Genomic DNA, 20,433 nt, shown 5'->3' on the forward strand with positions numbered 1-20,433 from the left:
GTAAAATACAAAATAGGGCTGGGGATGTGGCTCAGTGGTCGAGTGAACCTGAGTTCAACACCAGTACCCCTTGCCCCTCCAAAAAAGGCTTTGCAGCTTTGGCCTAAGTCTCTTGGACTGCTTGCTCCTGGAAAGTCAGTCATCAGCCCATAAGGACACTCAGGCAGGCCCTTTTGGAGAATTGAGGCCTCCTGCCAATATCGAGCACCAAGTTTCCAATTATATGAGAGAAACACAGGTGACTACAGCCCCAGCTGACACGTGACTGCAACCTCATGAGAAAACTCAGAACCACCCATCCAAGACACTCTCCAATTCCTGGTCCAAAGAAACAAGGAGAGAAAATCAATGCTTATTGCTTTAAGCCATTAAGTCTTAGGGTGATATGTTACGCAGCACTAGGTAACTAATAAACAAGTTTACAAATTGTAACAACCTGTTACTGCTAACAACTTATATACCAGTGCTTATATAGTACTGTGCACTAGGCACAGTTCTAAACTGTTTATGTGAATTAACTCATTAATCTTCACAGCCATCCACCGAAATGGGGCCTGCCAGCATCTCCATTCCACAGGTGGGAAAACCCAGGCACAGAATGTTTCAATAACTCACCGAGTGGCAGAACTAGAACACACGTCCGGATGCTAGGGCTCCGGTGTCTGTGCTGACAACCACAATCCCAGGTTGCCCCCTGAGCAAAGCCATAAGCAGACATTGGACACCAAGAATCCGGAAACGTTCTCAAATCTACATCCCTACTTTTAAGGACAGGATGAGAGGAAAACAGAGGAAAAGGACCAAGTCTCCTCTCTTCCCCCCATCACGGTCCTGCCCTTCTTGGGTTTATGGCTCTGCCTCCTGTCCCCAAAAGCTGGCCCTGAACCACAGCCAAGTTCATCTCCATGGAGTAAGGGGAGTGGCTGTTGAGATTTTGCCAACAGAAGTGCTGACTAAAATTGTGCACATCTCCTGAGGGTGATGGCCCCCAGAGGTGACCATCATCTCTTCTGCCCATGGTCTGATTCTCTGTGACCCTGATTCCGGCTTCTTCAAAGTGGCATATCCAGTCTCTAAAGTGGAGAAAAATCTCTCCAAGAAGACAACTTCATCTAATTCAGGATTAGTAAATATAAGGCACATGGGTTGGAACCCCTTTCCAAGCCCTTTGCAGACATAGTGAATCGATCCCAAGCCCTTTCCCACTCAGCCCAGATGCAGCCTGGAATCCTTCTCACCCGGGGACCCAGCCTTCCATTTCCCCAGGTTCTGAGCTGGCTGCAGAGCTGAGATCTATTTGTCATTCTGACTCTAACAGGACAAAGACAGAACACCAAAAGCAACAGACTGGAACTAATCCCTCTTCTTTCCAGGGGAGTAAAAGGCTTCCTGCCTCCGCAGCTCCTACCCCTCCTCCAAAACCCATTTTACCACATCAAGATTTAGAAGGGATTTCTAAAATAAAAGACTGCAAGAAATATTGACCTTGATTTTAATGACCATAAGAGGACTAGGGTCCATGCTGGGAGGTGTCCTGTGCCCAAAGGTGATGGTGAATCAGGAACCCACAGCCTGATTAGGACCGGAAGGCCTGAGATCTAGGGAAACAAGGCTGTGTAGCCATTCCCTTTGTACGTGACTTTCCCTTGATAACCTCCTAGCACTTTATGAGCACCAGTACTTTCCAACAGAAATAAAATACAAACTATGTATGTAACTTAAATTTTTTCCAATAGCCACCTTAAATAAATAAAATGAAACAGGTGAAATTAATTGTCATAATATATAGGGAGCTGGAATGTAGCTTAGTGGTAGAGAACATGCTTAGCACATTGGCAGGCCGAGGGTTCTAATCCCAGTACTTCCCCCATACATATATAATTTAGCTCAGAATATTCAAACAGTATCATTTCAACACATTAAGAACATTAGTGAAGTATTTCAATATCTTTTTTTGATGCTCAATCTTTGAAATATAGTGTGAATTTTACAGTACATTTCAATTTAGATACAAATTTTTCACTATAAATATTAATAAATAAAATTTAGTTAAAAATATAGATTCTGGGACTGGGGTTGTGGCTCAGTGGTAGAGCGCTCACCTGGCATGTGTGAGGCACTGGGTTCTATACTCAGCACCAAATAAAAATATATAAATAAAAAATAAAGGTATTTTTTGTGTCCATCTACAACTATATATATATATTTTTTTTTAAATATTTTTAAATTTTATTTTAAAATGTAGACTCTGCATATTGAAGTTCTTCTAACCACTCATAAAAGTTCTCCAACAACTGAAACAAGCATCTATTTTAAATTTTAAATCAACAAAAGTTAAATAAAATTATAGTTTCTCAGTTGCAATAGCCACATTTTAGTACCTAATAGCCACAAGGGCCTGATGGCTACTCTAAGATCGGTGCAGGTTTGGACCAGATAAGGGGAGCTCTTCTCACCCACAAGTGATGCCAGGCTTCTCTCAGAGTCCCCATGACTTTTCTGAGGGCTTCTGGGGACCCTAAGGGCACTCTTGCTTGGGCCTGTCACCTCTCACTCAGCTTTACTCTCTACCTAGGCCCCTTCTCGAATCCTGTGCTTGGCTTGCCCTCAGTTTTGCCCCAGGGCTGGCTTTCTGCTTCACCAGGCTCCATACTCTGAGTTCTGCGGCAGACCCACCCCACCTTGCTCCCAGCCCCCAGTCCAGACCCAGGCTCAGGTGTGGTTCAAGGACCTCCTTGTCTGGAAGGGTTATTTAGGAGATGCTATGTTCTCTGTTACACACAAAAAAGTGGGATTGACCATCTTGGGGTGCATCCAGGGAGGACGGCATTTCATGTTTTGGGAGAAGGCCCTGGCCATCTTTGTGCCCCCACAAGTGGCACCAACAGTGCTAAAACATTCCTGTGGGCAGCCTCCACTCTGCCTGGACCATCCCTTTTGGCTTGCTCCTCCCAAGGCAGTTTGCCCTCCCTGGTCCCTGTGTGTGCCTGCTCCTCTCTTGGATCCCTTTCTTATCTGGCCTCTTGGATTGGTAAACTATCTGGGGACTGATCAAGCCTATGTTCTTTCCCACGGAACCTCAAGCTGGGCTCTGCCCCAATCTTGGAATAATGTCTCCAGCCTCCCAACCCCAGTGAGAGATTCCACAGGGAGGTGGAAGATGGCTTTTAAGCCAGAATCAGGTGTCGCACTTGAGAGGTGCCAGAAGCACCCCCCAACACACACATGCCACCAACTGACCTCTGACTTGGCAACTCTGGAGGGTAACATGGGTTCCCTCTGGCTATGGAAACACAAGGCCGGACCCCCTTGAATGCAAGGCCTTGAAGTATCAGAAGCCTCCGTGACAGTCTGTTTAAAGAAGTTAAAAGCCAGAGCTGCTGGGAGAAGATAAAGGGTTGAAAATCTGGACTTTGAAAGCAGCATCTGAAAGGGCATGACTGACAGCGGCTTGCGACGGGGCATGCGTGACCTGAACCACAAAAATAAAGCACCTGCGGCTTGCCAGGGACACATGAAGCCACATCAGACCAGTCACCCGGGCACTTGAGCCTCAAGGAACCCAGCAGCCCCCTGCACCCACACAGGACTGAAAAAATGCTGCCTGGAGTCCCAGGTCCTGCCAGGCCTCAGGCTGCACAGGTACCCACCGCGGGGTCTGAGGAAGGCTTTGGTGGTCAGGGGCTCTGCTTGAACAGAAGGGGAAAGAATTCCAAGCGCCACATTGCCAGAAAACCATCTCCAGAGTTTCAACAGGACTGAAGAGCCCACTGCAAACCGGATCAGGAAACAAAGGCAGATGTGATCAGGTGCCACCAGGGAGAGGAATCCTCCCTCCCATAAAGTCAGAGTCCTCCCCCATCCCGCCCCACTCCAATATTTCAACAAGGGACCCATTATCTTTTGTCCCTTAAATCTCTTCAAGCACCATCTTCCTCCCTTCTCCCTCACCAGTCACACACACACATACAAAACACACAGCTCACACACACTACATATAGCCCACACAAATGCACACGGTACACATATCATGCACACACCCACACACATCACATGTGATGCACAGACACATATCACACACACTCCACCTACGACACACACAAAACACACAAGGACCTCATTGATCACACATTATAAGGGAACAAAGTGTTCCAAGCCACAGAACATTAAGAACCAACAGTTACAAAAAAATTTGATCATCTTGCTGGAAATTTTTCTGAAATGAATGACACAGTTCCCTGACTTACCACGCCTGTACACGGAATATAATTTGTCACTTCCTGATGATTCAGGAGTGTGTCTGAGCCTGTCTGTTCTGCGGCTCTGAGACCTAATAACCTGACCACTAGCACTGACTGCTGTGCCACTTGCTCAGGGTGCCCCAGCCAAGGACACCAAGCATACACCCTTGGGACGGTGGCCTGGACCTTGGCTCTCTGGATCTTTTTTTTCTTTTCAGTGCTGGGTATTGAACCCAGGAGGGCCTGTGGCTGTCTGGCACACTGTCTCACGTCTGTATGGCTCACACTCTCCTTCCATTCAGGACACAGCTTACCTGAGAAACCCTTCCTGGCCATTCATCCCTCATCTTTCAGCCCTCTTAGATTGGCTTTATTTTATTTTCATAGCATTTCCCACTACCTAATAAATCATGTTGATGTGTTTATTTTCTGTTTCTCTCAACTAGAATGTTAGCTTATTCCACTTCTATTTCTATTTTATTATCCCTAGTGCGGTTAACAGTCCTGGCACATAGTAGGTGCTTGGTTAATAATCGTCAAGAGAATGAATAAATGATGCCTTCAGCATTCTGACCAGTGTGTGCATGGAGAGAGGGGTTGCTCCCATCTCACATGGCCCTTTTTGGCCTGGCCCTTTGCTGTCAGCTGTCACTTCTCAGCATGGACAGCAGCTCCTAGCAATTCCCTCACCTTCTCTAATCTGCTGGATTTGTAACCAAGGAAAAGCTAAAGGTTGCCAGGAGAAGAGCAAACTTGAACCGATTTTTCTGAACAATGTTGATTTCCAGGCTGTGGCTTCTGGCAAGTTCCATGCCTGTCTCTTGCTATCAATGCCCTGCACAGAGATCTTTGTAGCTCCCTTGAGGTCTTAGATGGTTGAGATGTCTGAAGTCCACCTAGAGACACTTCTGCATGCACATGTGTGCATCACAGATACCTTCAGTTTCTAGTTTAGCAGAAGGGGGCTGCCCAGCTCTGCCAGACGGTATTTCAGGGAAAGACAGAAGCAGGTGGGTCCAGTTGATTCCTCATGAGAATTTAAAGATTTCAAGAATTTCTGAACTCTTTGTACTGTGGGAAGCACTTATCTAGTGACAGGGCCTGTGGAGAGACTGGGCCAGCCTTTGTACCACTCCAGTGTTGGTTGGTTCTGCAAAGAAGTTTTCCTTCTACTGCAAAGAAATCTCTCTCCCTATAACTTTTACCTACTAGGCCAGCTCTATTCCCTGGAACTCCACCGAATAATTCAAATAAGTCCCCTGCCTTTGATGTTGGTTCTCTGCTCAGCATTGATGAGAGAATCACAGTGTATGACATGTGCAGAAGTTTCTATTGTAATTGAGGAGTCAAGAGTGATTCTAATCAGTCAGTAAATATTTTAAAAATAATGATATTGACTTTACCATTATAATGTTAATAAATGCTTATTATAGAAAATGTCAAAGGAGGAAAAAAAAATCCCCAACCTGTTAGCATTTTGTTCTGTTTGTTTTTTGCATTTTTCCTCCAACAAATGCTTCTGGAGTGAAGACAAAGGAAAGTTTGCTCTAGGGGCTTCAGGAGAGACTCACTGACGGTTATCCCTAGGAATCTGAAAGGAAGTCCAGTTCTAGGACTCGCCCCAGGGTACTCAAATCCAATGATGTTCAAATCCCTTATACAAAATGGCAAGTATCTGCATATAACCTATGCACATCCTCCTGTATGCCTAAATCATGTCTAGCTTCTTATAATACCTAACGTAAAATAAATATTTTGTAAACAGTTGCTCTACTGTATTGTTTAGGGACTAATGGCAAGGAAAAAAGTCTACATGTTTGATACAGATGCAAATTTTTTTCTCCTTTTTTTTTTTTTTTTTTTTTTTTTTGGTACCAGGGATGGTTTAACCATTGAGCCACATCCCCAGCCCTTTTTAATATTTTATTTAGAGACAGCATCTTGCTGAGTTGCTTAGGGCCTCACTAAGTTGCCGGGACTGGCTTTGAACTCACTATCCTCCTGCCTCAGCCTCCCAAGCCACTGGGATTACAGGCGTGCGCCACACAGTTGGTTGAATCCACAGATGTGGAACCTGCAAGAGATGGAGGGCTGACGATCCATCAGACTTGAATCTTCCCCTGAAGATGCTCCAGAGAGAAGATGTGTGCCTGGACTGTAGAATCAGAAACACCTGGTTTCCAAGGTATTCACTAACTATGAGTGAGCCTCAGTTCACTCATATGTTACTGGACCTAAAAATGGTACCTAGCTTATTAGGGTATTGAGGGAATTTAGAGGTAAACCTTGTAAAATATTTACACAGTGTCAAAATATCCAATGAATGTAGCTGCCATAAATATAATACAGAGTACATGGCTATTAGGAAGGCTAGACAGGTTTAGATGATCAAGGACCACAGGTGTTCAGAGACAAGCCGCTTGAATCGGTTTTCAAAGAGGGCCATACACTGTCACTTACGGTACCAGGCAAGCATGCTGTCTGATGATGTGAACTGAATTTACTGCCCAAATATAATCATTGTTTGACACCCATCTGAAGGCTTGACTCCCCTGCCTCTTCGCAGAAGACTCAAGTCCTGAATCTGTTTGGCCTCCTGTGTTTTTGTCCTGCTACTCATGGGGAAGGTGCTTCAGGTCTCCTTAAGAAGCAGGCAGGGTATGAAGCTCCAATCTCGTCACTGTAATGAACTGCTTGGCTCTGTGCTCCCCTCTGACCCTGGAGGGATTGCCTCCATTATAAAGCAAGACAGCCCCCAGGGTAGCTCGGCTTAGCCTTACCCACTAGGATCTCCTCCATGTCTACCTTTCACTGGCATTTCTATACCCCAGGGTTTCCTCTGCTTTCTGAGCTAACATAGCCACAAGAGAACAAAGCCACTCCCATGGCCCCCAGAGCAGCTGGTGGGGGAATTACTGTCATAGCACAGAAATAAAGGGGCTGTCAGGAGAAGAAGCATCTTCAGACCAATCCTGTGCCCTGGGGCCTCTGGTTTCCTGGGAAGGGGCTCTTGGGCTGTCAACACCCCCTCCAGATATAGATGTCTCTGAGCTGTCCCCATGTCCCACAGGGAGATCTCAAAAATAGCCCAGGGAAGGGCTAGGGTTGTGGCTCAGTGGCAGAGCGCTTGCTTCACACATGTGAGGCACTGGTTCAATCCTCAGCACCACATAAAAATAAGTAAACAAAATAAAGATATTGTATTTAAAACAACAGCCCAGGGACAGACCCTATTGACCAGAAACTGGCCCTTTAAATCAGAACCTTTTGGCCAAGGGAATTGTGGGTGTTTGTGCTTCTCCCTCCCCACCCACTTTCTTTAGTGTGGCATCTAGATAAATTAAATACAAAATCATCTTGTCATTTAGGCAAATCACATTCCCATGACACCAAAATGCACACATTATAAATATAAACTCATCCTGATCTTACTGAATCCTCTGCTTTCAGTAAAGCCATCATTGGTGTCCCCTCCTACTAGGTAGGTGGAGATGCCTGAAAAGCCTGGGGGTGACTAGAAACTTCCCCTGACAGGGGCTTGTCACTCCATGGCCTAGACCTCATAGTACCCTGCAGGAGAACTTCCTTAAAGCCCTTTCCTTACTTCAAGAATGAAACTATCATTGGTTTTATCAAAGCATCCACAAAGTCTGCCAATCATTCAACCCAAACTTAACACTCGGATTAACCAAGTTCCAGTGACGGTCAATATTTTGTCCATGGTCACTGAGCAGTATCTCAATTTCAGGATAAGAAACTCCAGTTTAGGAAAACTCTTGCCCAAATCTCTTATGGTTTGACATTTGAAGATGGTTGTTGCAAATGAGTATACCTCTGCTGAAGACACCCATAATGGGTAGTCTTTTCCAATAAAGTACAAGTCCATATAACACCTTGGCCTCCCATGCCTACCTGTTAGAGAACTGGCATATGGGAAACCTGCGTCCAAAACCAAAACAACCACACTGTTCTCCCCCACTGGGCAGCTCAAGATCCCAAAATGTCTGTTCTGCCTCCTGCATTAGGTGGTGTTCTTGACAGTGTACATCAGTGTAGATTCAAGGGATGTGTCCCCAGTATACTGCCTTGTCCATGAAACACAACACAGAAAAGTTGCAAACCTTGCCCCATCCTTAGCAGCTAAAGAAATGATGGAATCAGGATCTCCCTTTAGTTTTGCCAATCCTATAACCAATTTTTCACATCAGAATTTGTGATACATGGGCTGACAGCAGAACCCGAATATTAAAACTCAGGACCTCCCTGAGAAATCGGGCCATACAGTTGCCATGCCAACACCCCACAATGCCAAACAAGTGTCTCCGAAGTCCAGAAGGAACTTGGCTGGCTTCAAACAATCCAGACAGTAAGAAGGCAGAGCTGCCGCCTGGGCAGCCTGTTACACAGCCCTTCCCTTACCCGGCTCAGCTCTTTGATTCCCCAGGGGAGCGATGATGATGCTTGTCTGAATTTGCTCTGCTTCTGAAATCAGGACTGGCCACCTCATTCTCTAAGAATCTGAAAATCCACATGCAACATTCTGACCTGCCTGAAATGGCAAGGACAGTCAGTGGCTACAATTCCAGGGAGAACAATTCCCCAGCTGCACCTGCCCCTTTCAAGTTGAACAAAGGATTCCACTCCTAAAGATGCATGATCTTGCATTTCCTTACCTCCTTACTTACAGTCAGAGTGGACTTGCAAAGAAATATCAAAGGTATCTGAAGCTTCGACCATTGACTGCTCTCAGAAAAGGGCCAGAATGCTATTGCACTTCTTTGCAAAAGAAGTTCTTATTAGGACTTGTTGTGTTCACCAATGTGGAGACGCCAGGAGCTTCCAACACAGTCCCTGCATGCAGAATTTAAGCTCGATTTAGAACTACTCAAGTGAATTAACTCAAAGATAGGAATATAAGACCAGACAGTGTTAAGGACAGTGTGTGATTGGCACTGATGCTGACGGAAAAAACTTCCAGAGATAAAGCTTAAGAATGGAGAGGGACTGGCTGTGTGCTTAAGTGGCCAGAGAAGGCTCAGTCACTTCAACCCCTGATATTATTACTCTCCCTTTCTTCCTACAACTTCTCTTCCAGACTCCCAGGTGTCTTCCTGATCCTCTTTTACTCTTTTAAACTTAGCTTCCAGATCTCAGCCCTTTTCTTACCTGCAGCAAGTTAACACCTGTGGTGATAAGGAGGGGCAAGAAGATGCTGGCCAGCACATTCCCCCCACCTCTAATTCCTACCCCTCAAAACAAGGGTTGTACTCCTCCAGCAGTGTCCCTACTCCAGGGCTCACACATGGGAGGAAGCAGGAGAGAGATACCCCAGCAAGGTTAGGGTCATGGTTCTGCAGAAGAGGGTCTGGGTGACTTAACCGTGCCCTCTCTCTTCCTCGATACCCTCTCTTGGCCTTTCTCCCCTTCCAACTCAGAGCCTCCTCCCATCAGTCACCAGCATCTGGCCAGCTTGCATCTCCCCTCCTGGCCCCAGGCCGGCCTTCCCTGAGACCCAGGCTAGTTCTCCCAGATGAAGGCAGCTAGGATGAGGGCAGTGTGGGAGCTCCCTGGGGTCTGGGGCCACTACTGGTCTGGCTGGTTCCAGTTGTAACCTAGACTTCAGCACTCTGGGGTCTTGACACAGGAGGCTTTTCCTCCAGGCTTTCAGTCCAAACACTGTCAAGTGCTTTGGAAACAGTGTCCTAGGGAAAGGATCCAGAGCTCAAAAGGAAACCCTCCACTTAAATAGGCTTGCCCCCACAGATGCATCCAGACTGGGATCTAGGATAAAGTTCATAACCCATTATTTCTGCAAAAGTCAGGTTCCTTTGCAGAAATAATGGTTCCTTTGCTGAGGATTTTCACTTCTTCCCAGGTGGGTAACAAGAGTGGAATCTGGGGCAGGATGGGAATATGAGAGTGGTCCACCGATTGCTTCATGTTCCTGGAGTTCTGAGGCACCTTTGGATAAGAACCTAGTACGCTAGTCGATAACAAACCTCAGCTCTCCTGACCTTGTACCTCCCCGAGGAGCTCCTCACCCCGCCTCTCCCAGGCCCAGATCTTTCCACGTCAGGATTGCACCCTCCCCCAATCCCCTACTTCGGCTCCACTCTGCTTCCTGGTCCTCGCTCCCCTAGGCTGCCGCGGCCAGCAGTCTGTCGGGAGGGTAGTCAGAGACTCTCGTTCACCACTGGCCCCTGTTGGAAGAACGCACCCGTTCGAGTGCGCTCTCTGCGGGTCTCAGAGTCTCCTGCTTCAACAGGTGCCCCTGCCTGGCCACAAGAAGCTGTCACCCGGTGCCCGGGCGAAGGCGGCGACAGGAACGCCCCCTGCAGGACGGCTGGGGCTCCGCATGCCACCGCCGGGGTCCCCAGAGCGCCTAGGGCCCCGCAGCTCCACCAAAGCCCCGACCATTCCACACAGCCTTTGTTTCCCTGCTTGCTAAGCCGTCCCGGAGCTGACCCCAAGCGAAGGAATCGCCGAGTCCAGGAGCGGACACAGCCGGCTCAACTGTAGTGTGAACCCTAAGGTTGGGAGTGCGGGGCGCATACAGTACAAGACCCTTCCCTGACCCACAGAACCCCCTTGGAAGGATGTCAATGCCAAAGAAAAAGGTCCACGTTGATCCGGATGAGAAGCAGCGCTTAGCGACCCTTCCCTACCCAAGCCGCCACCCGATGTCCTTTATCCCCAGGAGGCTGGAGAACCAGTGCGCACAGCCACCTACGCGCTCAGCTGCGCGGTTTCCACCGCCTGATCGTTGCGCTCAAGGGCCAGCTGCTTTCTTCCCCCGGCAAGACACCCGCAGCCCCTCAGCCCCCAGCCCCAGCTGCGCAGAGCCGGGAGATTCGCGACGTTCCCAGTCGCGCGTGCACGCAGGGCCCACCAAACTTGCAGCACTTTCTCCCAACCCCCACCCACTGTCACCCTCCCTCCATCCGTGCACCCTGGCCCCGCCGGACCGGCAGAGGTTGCCATAACAACAAATAGGAATGCTCCAACGTATACAAAGCCGGCCTGGCGCGGCGGGCCCCGCGCCCTGGGCTGCCGCGCGGGGGCAGGACGCGCGCCGCGGCTCCCCCGCCGGCCGGCCGCCCGGCGCGCCGGGCGTACTCACAATGAGCGGGATGGTGCGGTCCTCGCGCAGCTGCTCTGGCCTCCCGCCGGTCTTCTGCGCGCCCCGGCCGCCGGAGGCTGCGTGGGCTCGGTTGTCCTGCCATAAGTAGTAGAAAGTGCCCAGGATCCAGGCTACGGTCAGGATGGCGATGGCATTGGCGCGGATCTTCCTCATGGTGGGCGGCCGGGCGCCCAGGGTGGGAGCCGGGTCCGGCGTGCTCTCGAGGCCGGGGCGGGGGCGCTACCAGCCCCAGCTGTTTGTTTTCGCTTGCGCCTGGCTGCTCAGTCCTGCAGAGCAGAAAAAGGAGAGAGGTGGGGGGGTTGTGATAGGGAGAGACAGGAGCGCGGAGCGATCCTCACGGTCCTAATGCCCTTCAGCCCGCGCTTCCCCCGGGCGCCCATTCATTCGCGCGCAGAGCCCCATCCGCGCTCCAGCTGCTGCTGGCGGCCCGGGCCGCTGCGCATCCGTAAAGGAGCGCCCGGAATGGAAAGTAGCACGGGCCTTCCTCTGCGCTCGGGTACCTGACAAGAAAGACGCCCGCGGCGGAATGGCGACCGGTCGGAGCCAGCTTCGTCTCCCACCGCTCGCCGACCGATCGCCCGGCGCTGCCCCCGCGCGGCCCTAGTGGGTCCCGCCTACCCACCCCACCCCCGGACCAAGAGGCCCTGAGTCACCGACCAGAAATGCGCGACCCCCGGCCTTGGCCCACGCAGTGGAGCTGCAGTTCCGGGCGGCGCTCTGAATTGCGCTCCGGCGAGGGGTTCAAGGTGTGTTTCGCGAGTCCTTGAGAAGAGGTGGCAGGGAGGAGAGGTGTCCTGAGTTTACACTGGAACCCTCCACAGCTTAGATTCCGATCCGTGGGGGAGCCGCCCAGAGGAAGGTTTGGAAGCTGGTGCACTTGACATTCGGGGAGAGCGAAGGGGGAGCGACATTGTCTCGCAGCTAGGGCGAGGAGAATGGAGATACAATCACTGTACATCTTTCATTGGCCCGGGGTTCCGGGCTTTTGTGACACTTTCCTACATCCTGCCTCGCTGTCCCCTGGATAACTCTGAGGTATCTTCATCACTATTTCATCAGAAAACAGAAGCCAGAGTGGCCCGGCGATTCCCCAGAGGTCACATGACTAATTAGTGGGAAGAGCCCAGTCTACAAACCATCTGACACTCTTCTACAAGTCATCTGACACTTTTCGACAAAGTGCAAAACACGGTGGTGAGAGACACATCACTGAGATTCTGCGCCGGTGCTGGAGGCGGTGACAATCATGTGTGAACTACTCTCTCCTGACAAAAGGCCAGGTGGGCTAGATTAGCCCTAGGAGACCAGCCCAGGGTGGGGGTACAGGTCAACACTCAATGAATAAATGGGAAACGATGAAGTAAGGATCACAGAAAGAGAAATAATTTATTGCAAGGCGGTCTTCTTTTAGTTGCCAGGAAAGCTGCTTAGAGAAGTCCGAATAAATCCTTAAGAGGCAGAAGGGGGAGGGGAGGACAGGATCATGAATAGCTGCCCCAGCAAAGGTCCAGAGGATGGAAGCGTTTGTGTTAAGGAGATAGCGCCGGACCTGGTAAGGGTTTGGTGGGAGTTGAGGCTGGAAGACTGGGCAGGTCTGGACTCAGGAGATCCTTAAATGCCAGGAGCAGTGGGCAGGGAGTTTGCTTCCTGTTGATGCTGCTGGGTATTATGCCTCTTCTGAAGACTCAGGTAGGGTAAGGGCTCCAAATGAAGCCACTGGGGAATCAGGCAGTGAGGTCACAGCGTCAAGTCCTCCCTCACTCACACTGTCAGCACCATCCTGAGGCATGGAAGTGAATAAGGAGGTGTTTCTCTGTTTCTCCATCTATTTCTCCATCATTCTGGAAGTGAACCATGTACATAACAGATGCTTGATACGTTTCTATTTAGGCAAAGGGAAGAAACTCCACTTGATTCTCCCAGAAGACTTATCATCACAATTATGATACTTTGACTCAAAAGACTAATCATGAGGATACCTAGACAATTCCCCAAATGACCCAACCAGGGAGGTGACCCTACAAAATAGGGAACACACCAAAGAGGGTCTATGAAAATAGAGAGTCTTAGGAATAGTCTGTGTGGCCATCATAAACAACAGGCAAGAGGACAGAGATGCCCTGGGTCCTGGGGCACTAGTACAACTTGCTGTCCCAGGTCTCTCTACCTGGGGAGTTCAATCAAACTGCCTAGGGCCCAGGATTCATTTGCACAGATGGAGAAAATCACTGTGAAGCCACTGCCTGATTTCACAGGAATCATGGGACAGATCCAGTGTCACAGCATCTGTGTGGGGCCAGGGAAGAAGACTTTGCTCCTTAGGCACCAGGCTCCACAGACATCTCTAGTCAACCATGAAAATGAAAGGGAGCTGCTCTCTTGGTGCCGCCTTTTAACACAGGTGATCTATCAGGAGGTCAGCCAGGTGGGAGGATTAGGGACCAGCCCTCTAGTTGCCATAGGTTGCTCCCTGCATCCCAGCCTGCCAATGCATGTCTGGTTGCTTTTGATCTTGAGAGAACCAGGTGAAAGGATGTGGGGTCCAAAGGCATCCCCTCAACTTGAAAAACTCACCCCTGGGTGTGGGAGGTGAAGCTGGGCCTTGCCAGGCTGATTTCAGGCTGAGGGCTTTCTGGTGGCTCCATGAGGTGAGGGAAGGAGAAGATGGAATTTGGCAGGGTTTCTAGAAGTCTCACCACTTATTCCCCAGGAATAAGTGGGGGCCAATTGTCATTATCTGGCAGCTCTGTCCCTATGATAAAACTTCCCTCACCCTCCACCAGAGGGGCATAGCCCTTCATGAAGGTGTTAGACTGCATAATAGCCCTCAGATGGGCACTTCCCTGGGGATGGAAGTAAAAGAGGGCTGGAAGTCACTGTGCTCATTTAACTGACTGAAATTTGACACAGAGGTGGACTGATGTGCCTTAAGCCACAGGCACTCTGGCAGAACTGGGGACTAGAAACTGCCACCTTGGCTACAAACTATGGTCTTCCTTCCAGATTTGAATCACAAATGGGCCCAAAACTGAGTCTGAGGTAGATTTCAGTGATCAGGGATAACAATGAATTTTGTTTCCTCTCTGGTCCTAGAGTGGATCCCAGCACAATGACAGATCAAAGCCATCCCTAAGAGATTTGCTGATTCCTAATGTTCATTGAACTTTAAAAACAAGAGTAATTGTATTAGCTACAGTTTACTCAGGACCTCCCAGGTGCCAGCCAGCCCCCATGCCTACATTCCACATGTCCTATCTCTAAAGTTCTCATGCTCTTGAGGTGAGTTCAAGATTACCATCCCCACCTGCAGCTAAGGACCCTGACACTTCACAGGGCTCATTTAATTATTTGCCTGGAGTCAGACAGCAGGTCAGTGGTGGAGCTGGGTTTAAATCCTGAGCCATTTTCAATGTCAGTGTGTGGACACGGGTGCAAGGCAGTCTGCAGGGTGCTAAGTTCTATGTGCAGAGGTCTCCCGTCACTCTGGGCCTCCTCTGTAAAAGGAGGGATACAGAGACATGCTCTCAGATTCCCTCTAGCTGAGCCATTTTAGACTTCTAGTTCTTAGGCATGTTCCCCTGTTTGCTATTTCTGTCAAGCTCAGTTCACCTTCTCTTTTAAGGCCACCAAAGCTGGCCTGGGGTAAGCTGGGACCCCAGTTGATGTGCAGCTGGACAACTCAATTCAAATGCTAGAAGAGGAGAGTGAGCAAATTCCTAACCTGAGTTTCCTCAACTGTAATATGAGGGTAAAGCCCTTACTAGAAGCCCTGTTGGGAAAGACTGGTTGAAATAAAGCCTATAAAATTCAGTGCCTAGTAACCACCCCAATCTACTGGAGACCCGCTCCCACAGACATGCTCTGGGGGTGAGAAGGGACTCCTGAAGGGCCTGCCCAGAGAACACGCAGGGGACTGCTGCCATGGCTGCCAAGAACAGAGCACAGGCCACACCTAAGGTCTGATAAGGGTGAACTGTCCTACCCAACAGGTGGGTGGATGCCTTTTCCAGAGCCTCTGCTGGGCACGCTGGAGGCAGGGTGGAGGAGAGGGGCACACAGCAGGGCCCCCGCCTCTTTGTGTCCAATACTCTTAGACCTGGATTCCCAGCCCTGCCCATGTCTGTCCTAAGCAGAAGAGAGGCTGGTATGGGGTACAGAATGTTCATAACCAGGCAACACATGCTGTGCCGATATGGGATCACAGAATACAGGCACCTGTGAAGAAGGTCCTGAAGCCCCCATTTTACAGATGAGACTGATGCCTACAAAGTCACAGCCATCCAGTGGATGTATGCTGTCCACTGCCAGCTGATCACGCTTAATTCGCCAATTGTCTTCCCAGGAAAAAGTATCCAAGTTTCTATAAACCGTTATAGATGGAGGGTAGGACCTGGCATTTTTTTTTTTTTTTTTTTTTTTGTAGCAAGAATTTAACCCAGGGGCACTTAACAACTGAGCCACATCCCCAATCTTTTTTTGTATTTTATTAGAGACAGGGTCTCATGGAGTTGCTTAGGACCTCACTAAATTGCTGAGGCTGGCTTTGAACTGGCGATCCTCCTGCTTTAGCCTCATGAGCCACTAGATTACAGGCATGAGCCACTGCGCTCAGCTAGGACCTGGCTCTTTGAAAGGAACTTCCAGTCTTATTCTCAATCCAATTTGTCTGATAACCTTGGCTTTTTATCACTGGTTTCTGCCACTAAACTGTAAACTCTAAGAGGGCAAGCTTTTTCTGTTTTTGTGATTTTTGTTTTCTTTTGCAGTGCTCGGGATCAAACCCAGGCCAAATGCACTACCACTGAGCTACACCCCAGCCCTTGGGTGTTCTTTTTTTTATCTTAATTTTTAAAAGCAAGATCTCACTGTGTTGTCTAGGCTGGTCTTAAACTCTAGGGCTCAAGTGATTCTCCCACTTCGGCCTCCCAAATAGCTGGGGCTATAGGTCCTCCCTCAGGGGTTCTATTCATGAGCTGCCCTCAAGATGAGGAGGTGAGAAAGTCTTTTGTGGTCCCATCAGAAGTCATGGAAGGAGTGACCCTGATTCTGTTGGGCAATGGCAGGACTATGATGGTTATTGCTGATCATAATGACCCAGCTTCTGCATTTGGGAGTAACAGGACTGCAGAGGCTTTAAGCTCTGTAGCTTTAAGCTCTATCGCACACCGGTAATCCCAGCAGCTCAGAAGGCTGAGGCAGGAGGATTGAGAGTTCAAAGCCAGCTTCAGCAAGCTTAGTGAGGTCCTAAGAAACTCAGAACCTGTCTCTAAATAAAATATAAAAAAAGACTGGGGATGTGGCTCAGTGGTTTTAATCCTGGGTTTAATCCCCAGTACTAAAAAAAAAAAAAAAAAAAAAAGTGTCAAATGCTCTTTACTAACAGCAAAAAAAAAAAGAAAAAAAAGAAAAAGAAAAAAGAAATGCACAAATGAAGTTACTGATTAGCAGAACTGGTCCCAGAGGGGCAGAGCCTTTTCCAAGGCCCCTGACCTTCCCACCTCTACCACCTCCTTTCTACACAGCTTCTGCAGAGCTGAATGGCAAAGGTTCTCAGAGCAGACCAGATGGCCCACGGAGATGCCAGACCAAGGCCTACCACACTCCTGTCTCTCTGCCTTGAATGGAAGTGCCTCTGAGCAAGGCCTGGCAGCCTTTTATGTATCATGAGTTCCCAGCACAATATTGGGCGTCTTGGCAGCACGTACTAAATCTGTGTGGAGTAAATCAATGAATGAATGAATATCAAGGGTGGGAAGCTGCTGCTTCTTGCCACTCTGGACTGAGAAAATGCCAAAAAGGCCTCAGATGGTGAAGCCAGCGCCTGTTGCCTGTTGGGGTCCCTTCATTTCCTTTTTGAATACTTAGCAGGCGCCAGGCACTTCTAGTATAGGGATACAAAAATGAACAATATCTGGTCATAGCATCTGGGGGATTCAGTAATTGACATTAGAGAAATTATGTGTAAACAGTCACAGGATTAGACAGGGCTCTACAGCTCTACTGTACAAGTTGGAAGACATTGGGAGCAGAGCCTTAAAGGACAGGTAAGCAGGCAAGTCCAAGAAATGGAGCAAACAAAAGTGGCTAAGATATGTGAGAGTTTGGGAGATTGAATCCAGGAGATTGAATGAGACTGAGCCTACATCCCCAGCCTTTTTATTTTTTGTTTTGAGATGGTTTTGTTAAGTTGCTGAGGCTGACCTCAAACATGCAATCCTCCTGCCTCACCCTCCTGAATAGCTGGGATTACAGGTGTGTTCCCTACAGGCATACTCATTTCTTTTCAAGGGCCTTCTTTATTTGAGGATGGGCCTTTAGATCTGAGGCTTAGAACAAACTTTGGCTCAATATCGAAGAGGCCAGGCAGTAAGACTAGAGAGAATTTGAGTTGAAGAGACCCATGGTCCTACATTCCTTCAGTCTAATGGTGCCTATAATTGATACTTCCATTTTCCTTGTGAAACTGTGAAGCAGAAATTAAAGGACCTTTCCTGGGGTTGGTATAAATTTTGAAGCTCTTAGCCAGGCTGAAAATATCCATCGATATATGCTGAAGTGTAATTTCTACTCCATGGCCAGTCAAAATAATTGAACAGGAAGAAAAAGCTGTTAATGCAGGAGGCGTGTAATACCAGATCCGTGTTGCCTGGAAATTTACCATTTCAAAGCAATTGAGGGTTTTACAACCAGCATTTACAGTCATACATGTCCCCTCTCAGTGAAGCCACCCTCTGAAGCCATCAAAAGGCCCATCAATCTGGCTTGGACACCAAAATTGTTCACATATCTGGAGCTGATACCAGAGTAGAAAAAGGAAATTTAAAAGCATCCTATCATTTTATCAGCATGTAGGTCTTGGGGAGTGTCCTCCTGGCAGGTGGTGGTAAACAGCGGGGCTGTCCATGCTTGGGGGGCCAGTGATGGCAGAGCTCCAAGGTAGAGTAATAAGGCAACTCTTCCCACCTCCTCTCCCTTCTACCTTGACATCCCTGACTTGTGTCCACGCACAACTTAGTCTAGGGTGACATTTTTTCTTCCTGCCAGCAAGAATATACCTGCCAGCAAGAACATACCTGCCTCTGCTTTCTGCAGTGACAGTAGGTTGAAGGCTGCACATCCTTCAGCAGAGGGTGGCGCTGTGCTACTGTTCGCAGTCCACCTGGCCCCGTCTCAGCCTGGAGTCCAGCAGAAGAGGTGGACAATGGACTCAGCCCACAGCCTCTGTCCTCTGCCATGCTGTGTATATGTGTGCATGTGTGTGGATGTGTGTGTGGTCCATTTTTTAATTGGAATTTTATTTCACCTTTTTGTTGGAATTCGTGATTTCTTTCCCTGTCTTTAATCATTTGTTTTTCCTTCCATCTCTGAAACACATCTTTACAAATATTACTACCTAAAAAGGGAGCATTTGGCATGTTCTTGGGAAGCAGGGATGATGGGGAGGTGGGAAACCTGGGTTTTAGTTCCAGGAATGCCATCAACCATCCTGGTGACCCTGGAAAAGTCACTTATCTGGGTCTTTTTCTCATGTTTAAAAGAGGACTTTGGTACATAAATACTTGGAAGGTCTTTTCTAGGGCTAGCATTTTAGGATTCTACGTATTCTACTTATTTTAAATAATTTCCTGCTGTAGCAAGAATTAATAACAATAAACTGAGGTGCAATTTTTTGGGGGGGCTGGATAACGGATTGAACCCAGGGATGCTTAACCACTGAACCACATCCCCACTCCTTTTTTATATTTTATTTAGAGACAGGGTCTCTCTGGGCTGGTGGTGCACACCTGTAATCCCAGAAGCTCGGGAGGCTGAGGCAGGAGGATCGTGAGTTCAAAGCCAGTCTCAGCAAAAGCAAGGCCCTAAGTAACTCAGTGAGACCCTGTCTCTAAATAATACACAAAAAAAAGGGCTGGGGATGTGGCTCTGTGGTCCAGTGCCCCTGAGTTCAATCCCTAGTACCCCAAAAAAGAAATAGAGACAGGGTCTCACTGAGTTGTTTAGGGCCTTGCTAATTTGCTGAGCTGGTTTTGAACTCCTGATACTCCTGAGTGGCTGGGATTACAGGTGTGCGCCACCATGCCCAGCCCAAGATATAATTTTCTTTATCATCATTTGATCTCATTACACATTACATACACATGTACACACCCAAACAATTTAAAGCATTCTATATGATCAAGAATCTGAAAATTTCCAGATTACAGCAGATCTAAAAAGGAGAAAGTAGAGGAATATACAAGAAGTTGGTACATCCAGGGATGCCTCCAAGGAGGGGAGCTTGAGGAGGACAGAATGAGATGTTTTTATTGTACATCCCATATACCTTTTGAATTTCTTTTTTTTTCCTTTTTTGCTATTTATTACCTCTTCACATTTCTTTTTTCTGGTGCTGGGGATTAACCAAGGGCCTCATGCCAAGCTCGTTTGTTCTACCATTGAGCCATACTCACAGCCCCTAAAATTTTTTAAGCAAGAAAAAAAGCTCTCCTTTCTCTTTCTTCCACCGCAGGCCTCAGTCCAGCCCATTGCTGAGGGGAAAGGAGGCCAGGATTGGAGCTGGAGTCATGCTGAAGGCGCCTTTCAGATCAGGTCTAAGACAAACCCCAGCTCCCCAGCTGGGCTGGCCAACAGCCCCACTGCTCTGGCTGCCCTACAGTCTGCAGAGGTTCTGTGGGCACACACCCATGGCTGGCCCCTGTCCCTGGGCTCTCTGCTGGGCTGTCAAGCTGCACAGGGACTCGCCTCAGCATATCCCAGTGAGGGGCTGCCTCTTGCTGCTCCAGCAACCAGGTGGGCAAAGAGGCCTAAAATCCAGCAAAAGGGTCAGTTCATTCAGCCTCAAATTCTCCAGCCCTTGTGAGTCCCTTTCAAAGGAAGACTGCCCTTTTTGGGTTTTGTTTTTGTTTTTTTGTGAATATAACATGAGGGGCTGGGGTTGTGGCTCAGCAGTAGAACGCTCACCTAGTATGTGCGAGGCCCTGGGTTCAATCCTCAGCACCACATATAAATAAATAAAGATATTGTGTCCAACTATGACTAAAAAACATTTAA

At 48.5% G+C, this 20,433-nt stretch overlaps 1 protein-coding gene across 1 annotated transcript in view; it reads right to left on the minus strand.

Annotated features, from left to right (window-relative positions):
- The window catches only part of Galnt16 (polypeptide N-acetylgalactosaminyltransferase 16), an 85,726-nt gene extending 73,779 nt beyond the window's left edge, over nt 1-11,947 (minus strand). The window contains exons 1-2 of the mRNA XM_076848307.2: nt 11,883-11,947; nt 11,362-11,648 (exon numbers count right to left, since the gene is read on the minus strand). Coding sequence (XP_076704422.1) covers nt 11,362-11,535 — 174 coding nt within the window. The 5' untranslated portion in view covers nt 11,536-11,648; nt 11,883-11,947. The remainder of the gene's footprint in view (nt 1-11,361; nt 11,649-11,882) is intronic.
- Between the last annotated feature and the right edge of the window lie 8,486 nt (nt 11,948-20,433).

Source organism: Callospermophilus lateralis, chromosome 3, assembly GCF_048772815.1.
Source record: "Callospermophilus lateralis isolate mCalLat2 chromosome 3, mCalLat2.hap1, whole genome shotgun sequence".
Taxonomy (NCBI): domain Eukaryota; kingdom Metazoa; phylum Chordata; class Mammalia; order Rodentia; family Sciuridae; genus Callospermophilus; species Callospermophilus lateralis.